Below are 6,000 nucleotides of genomic sequence, written 5' to 3' on the forward strand. Positions count from 1 at the left end.
AGATCTCAAGGCTGTGTTTAAGTTGCACTCGAATCCCCGTTTTACTCTAACCGGCCTCCATCTGTTGTGAAAGGGCACGGGTGACAGCACACCTACGGTAACAAATCAAATATGCAGAGTTACCAGACAAATACTGAGCCACGTTTTGTAATATCAAAACAAACACAGACCACAAGAGATCTCTATTACCCGATCCCTCCCCCCACTGGGTCTGAAATGACTGTGTCAATAGCACCAAGGCTGGAGATAAAGGTTTGGTGTTGCCGCTCAAGATTACAGAGAGAGACAGGCTGACACGCAGTGAGAGAGTATTTATGTGTGTCTGTGTGTGATAGCGAAATAACAAGCGCAGAAGAAGGAGACAGATAGATGTAGGGAGGAGAGGGACAGATAGCAGCATTAGCCATCCCCATTTCCCACAACCTCTCATCTCATCCAACACCCCCCCCCTTCCCTCCTCGATGCTGTCTGATCCGGGGCGAGTGTTGGGGTTGTGGGACATGCTTTGCCTTTTCATCCTCCAGGCTTACCACTCAGCATATTAGAGCTTCATTTAGTCGTTTGGATTTTTTTCCTTCATGAACACAGAAATGAATAAGAATCAAAATTAATCACATTGGGTATCATTTTCCTTGAACAGATGTTTTTTTTCTGGCCAGTTAAATGATCTGAGACAGACACTCTGGTGTTTCATCATCAAATTAAAAACCATGACGGGCATATTTGCGATTTGCCTGACCTTTAAGTGGATGTAAAAGAGGCAAAGCAGCTTGCAGGCAAAATGTTGGTCATACCCTTTTAGTCATTGATCTGCTCCACCTCCAAGTTCAGAGGTTACATCAGCTAACCGTATGAAAAATTAACCACAGGCTTGCATTAATGGATGCTGCTAATGTAACTGTACCTTAGACAGTAGAGGCCCAATTCAGAACGCCACCACGTAAATGACTCAGCCTGAGCCATGACATCAACTGAGGCACAAGACAGGAAGCCACGTATCGTCTGACTGTCGAGCTTTGTCAGTTAGAAGAAATGTGCCAAGAGCATGCTTCCTTCTAACCAATGGCTTCTGAGTGACACAGCCCATGTACTTGCAATTAGTTTGGAGTCAAAGAGCAACTGACAGCAAAGACATATATTTTCAAGAAAGCCATTTTGTTGTTGTTAACACTGTGGTGAAGGGTGGGGGAGCAAACTGTTCTCTCTTTTAAGTTGATAAATTAATGAGTTAAAGGTATAGATTCTGGGGGGATACAGGGGACACATCCCCATTAATATTTAGAACATATGCATTTGTGTCCACCCTTCAAACTTTTTGGACAGAATTAAGACATTTACACCATAAATTGATGCCAAAGGGGCACAGATTGGTGCCGAAAAATTACCAGAATTCAGTAAATTGTTTAATACTTTCAATTTCCCTGATAGAAGTCCCGTCCCCCCCCCCCCCCAAAAAAACACGCCCCCAATGTTGAAATGAAACCTACGCCCATGTAATTTGTAGTTATTAAAAAGTGCACGGTCCCTGTGCCAAAACTGTAACATCCCTGACACTTCTCCCCTGTGTCAAAATATTTTTGCAATGGCCCCGATGAAGTTTTCACATCAGCACCTTTCATTTCTCACTGATGTCGCATCATAACCAAATCCATCCTCACAGGTAAGAGGATAAGAAGGGTAAAATCATTCTGTGTGTTTCCAAAGGCGCCAAGCTTTCTCGCTGCCCGAAATCCGATTCTGTGTGTTCCAGGGGAGCCCTCTCCCTCACGGGTTGTCAATAGCCCTCTACTGACCTTGTGAAACATTGACTATTCCCCAAAGTGAGCTTTGCTTGGCTGCAACACAACGCACGTCCGCTCCTGTCTCAATTCATCCGACTGGCCTAAAGAGCTCTGGAGTGTTAACAGCTATTGGAGGGTGCCTGTGTGCCATGTTTCAGTACTCTTAACGACACAAATGCGATTTATAGACATTCAGCTCAAGTACAGCCCAGGCTTACATGGGAGGGAAATTTAAGAATATCTGCTGGAGGTGCAGCTGAGATGCGCAACTCTCCGCCTTTTCACGCACACATTCCTGCCGTGATTTTACCACCATTCTCGCCACTTCATCCATTTGTATGCCAAGTAGCACAACTAACACATTGAACCGTCGTGTCACGCTAAACACAAGTAGCCACGGGGACTGTGTGATCTGCGGGTGGGTTTAGACATTATGACAGGAACAGAAGTGCCAGTGGCCGGGGAGTCGGAGAAAAAAGCTCATGTGCAGCAGCGACTGTCTCTACAGTGCAGAGATTCGCCCGAGAGCCACATTATCAAACTCGGCGTGGTAACACTGCGCCAAGCAGATGCACCACTCCTCATAAACCCACAGCGCTACTGTAGATTGTGTGTACATACCTGGTTTTTATGCCGAGTCCCATCTTCGAGTTCAGAAGAGCTGTTCATGATTCCCCATTGGTCATTTACCATCCTACGGAGAATCTGCGCATCAGATCCGCCTGTTTGTTCCAGGCGACAGAGAATAAACCCGCTCCTTTTATAAAGTCTTAACCTGTGTTTTAGCCTACTCCATGGGAAAACTGGGTATTAAACGCAAGAAAAGAAGGGAGGCACAACTACTTCTGCGGCTCAGCAACCGCACACACCGCACAATTTACGCACCAAAATTCCTCCCGAGAGTCTTCTGATAATCTGCCCGTTATTCCACTTAAAAATAATGAAAAGGAGTGTTTACCGGCTCCAGGGTTTGTAACTTGACTCACAAACACATTACAATTATGTTGGATTTCACAAAAACAAAAAAATAACCCCAAAGAGGATCCCGAAAGCAACGGGCGCAGTCCTTTTACTCCATAAAAAGGAACCGACAAAATCTTCTTTGGCTCAGACTGCAAAGTGCAACCTGACCTTTTTGTCCACCACTCCCGTGTCCAGGATACTTTAAGACGCCAGGTTAGTCCAGACTGTGTCCAGTTGTGACCGAACAGGTAAAGACGGGATGGGATAGGGTCGCAGTGCTGCCGCGTTGCTTTTTGTTTCTCGTTGAATCGGCGAGAAGACTCCAAACACCGAGCCCAGGGGATGGATAGAGCCTCCTTTATTTGCGCCAGGCTGATCTGGCTGGTATTTCACAGAGATGCCTTTGACAAGACGGGTACGGGGAGATTAGCGTGCTCGGCTTGTGTGCCGCACAGGGCGCTCCGTGCCTCCGACTGTCAATCAACGCGTCCCTTCGGTACGCACGCCGCGCTCCAAGGCAGCGTTCCTTCCTTGTGCCGCCCTGCCCTCGACTGCTGTGCCACCCCGCCTGCTACTTCACTTCCACCGCACCGTGGACCCTCCTATTCCACCGCAACCCAAACAGCAGCAGATTGTGGCAAATTTATTCTTAGACTACAAACTGTGTAATGGTTTAATGGGCGCTAATCCCGGATACCAGATTGCTGATAAAAATCCTCCTAAAGGAACACAAACGTGTGAAAATCTCCTGAAGGTTACAACAAATCACACAGATCATCTTGCCACCGTATGTACATTGCTATGACCGAATACCTGATTAGGTTTGGTGATTTAAAATCTTAATGTCCGCGTGGGACCAGGGCCGTTTCTGAACATTTTGGGGCCCTAAGCAACACCTTACATTGGGGCTCCCACAAACCCAAACCATCACCACCTCTCTTTATAAAGCCTCAAGGCCATTGAAGGATTACTGAATGGGCCTACTGAATGGGCACAGGCCCTGGGGCCCAAAGTGTAAGAGGGGCCCCTGGCCCTCATCCACAAAATGTCACTTAAATTAAAATGTACTGAGCTGACATTCAAAATAACTAGAAGAAGGAGCAAAACAACCACAAAGAGACACAAAACGACCAAAGTCACACAAAACAACTACAAAGAGAGTAGTTATTAGTAGTTATTTTGTACAACATCTACTGAAGAGGGATCCCTCCTCAGTTGCTCTTCCTGAGGTTTCTACCATTTATTTCCTGTTAAAGGGGATTTTTGGGAAGTTTTTCCTTATCCGCTGCAAGGGTCCACTGGTCAGAGGGATGTCATATGCTTTAAAGCCCTCTGAGGCAAACTGTGATTAGTGATGTTGGGCTTTATAAATAAAATTGAAATTGAAACCACAAAGAGATGCAAACACACAAAAAAGACTTAACAACTGTAAAGTGTGTGTGTCTTGCTCTTATGTAGGAGAGGTGGTGGGAGGCGGGGGTGGGCTTTTGCATTTGTGTGCCCAGGGGCCCATTGCCTGATAATGTGCCTCAGCTCAAGGCCCCAAGTCATTTTAATATGCTTGTATAAAATTAATGACTAAACACACTTTATTATCAATAAAGCTTTAATTAACAAAAAAGCACAGTATGAAAAAAATAATTGACAATTTACAAGAAAATGATTAAGAAAATTAAATTGCAGAAATATTACTAAATAAGAATAACTGACAACGGCGCACTGTGTGACATCACCCAGCACTTCTCGTTTGAGTGGCAGCCTTTAGAAGTAGGGCTGCTTGTTTAAAGTAGAAGAACCTCGCTATAGCAGAAAAAAGATAAAACATAATATTAAACCTCTTTATTATTCATCTATATTTTAAAATGTATTGCACAGAAACTGGATTTAAAACCATCGAAGTCCTTTCCTAAATTTACACAAGTTTATCTGAGGTGAGCCCTGAGATTATTGGACACTTTGTACAACATAAGATCAATAATTTTGTGTGAAAGAGCAGTGCAAGGCAGTGAACATTCATTAAATATATACCTACATCTTAGCAAGGTTAAGCACAGTCGCACATGATTCCAATTTCCAATAAGCTAGAACTGAAAATAATAAGGAGTAATTGTAGAAAGTGGTTTGTTGTTTGTTTAGTGGTTTGTGTCTCAGTGGCAGGATTCTCAAGTCATTCTCATTGTGTATTCAACCTCTAATTATTATAAAAGGTCGTCACACTTACTTAAATAACTCAGCTGGGTTAACAGTAGAGCTCTTGTGTTTGAACTCTAAGTATAAATTGATCAACAGGTTCCTAAAAAAAACAATTTACACTGACAGTTTTCAGTGTACTCAGTTCCTGCTGACAGGCAGCACAGCAGCACACAAAGACTCCTCCCTCTCTCCTCTACACAGAGTCATTACTGTCAATAATGTGGTCCACAAGAGTGGTCATGTTTTTGCTCAGTTAAGGTAGTTTGATGGACAGATGATTAGAGGCGTAATCGGTGGTGCAGGGACCAAGGCACGAGTGAGATTACTCATCCCTGTGATGAACCTGCACTCACAAAGGGGAGGGGTAATGCAAAATAGGGTCACTGCTACACAATGTTTGTTGTCAGCAGGTCTGACATGCACCAGTGGATTGAGGGGATGTTGTTAAGGTGCAATAGTTTGTCATGGATGACAGCCCATTGAGGAACAAAATTTGCAAACTGAATGTTTTGACATACAGTATTAAACCTGTTTGAACATTCTGTGATTTTTTATTTCTTTGGTACATCACAGGATCCTCTTTGAGAGCAGAGGTGAATGAGTTTTACCATACAGATTTCACTGTATCACCCTCTGAATTATGCACCTCAGTGATACTACTGCACAAAAATTCTTGCAAGAAATTATCAGTAACTTTATATATTTATGACTAAACAAACAAGAATCAAAGTTAAAGTTTCATCCTTATCTACTATTTTTAAAGATTTTGTGTGTGACATTCAGAGCATTAAAGAAGCGGCAATCAAGTATTTGTTATGTAAAGATGTAGCGGAGTAATGGCGTTCTGAGCAGCCAATGTGTGTATCTTTGTGTGTTGTAATCCACGCATGTTAGTACATGTATCATTGCGCTATGCTCATACATTGGTTACCACTCATAACAGGATGAGAGTGCAGGATGTCCTGGAAGCGTCGTGCCCACCCTCTGGTCCCCACCCCTTGTAAACACCATTAGCTCCATCAGCACTGTTGCTGTTGTTTAGCACTCTTTATGGAGTTACCCT

The 6,000-nt window shown here is 43.7% G+C and overlaps 1 protein-coding gene across 2 annotated transcripts in view; it reads right to left on the reverse strand.

The window, feature by feature from the left end:
* fibcd1b (fibrinogen C domain containing 1b) overlaps positions 1–3,326 on the reverse strand; it is a 160,579-nt gene extending 157,253 nt beyond the window's left edge. Inside the window, exon 1 of one of the 2 annotated variants that reach the window (XM_049604685.1) lies at positions 2,403–3,326. In XM_049604685.1, the coding sequence (XP_049460642.1) occupies positions 2,403–2,474 (72 nt within the window). In that variant the 5' untranslated portion in view covers positions 2,475–3,326. The remainder of the gene's footprint in view (positions 1–2,402) is intronic. The other variant, XM_049604684.1, reaches the window with a different exon arrangement.
* Positions 3,327–6,000: the final 2,674 nt, after the last annotated feature.

This window comes from Epinephelus fuscoguttatus, linkage group LG18 (genome assembly GCF_011397635.1).
Source record: "Epinephelus fuscoguttatus linkage group LG18, E.fuscoguttatus.final_Chr_v1".
Taxonomy (NCBI): Eukaryota; Metazoa; Chordata; class Actinopteri; order Perciformes; family Serranidae; genus Epinephelus; species Epinephelus fuscoguttatus.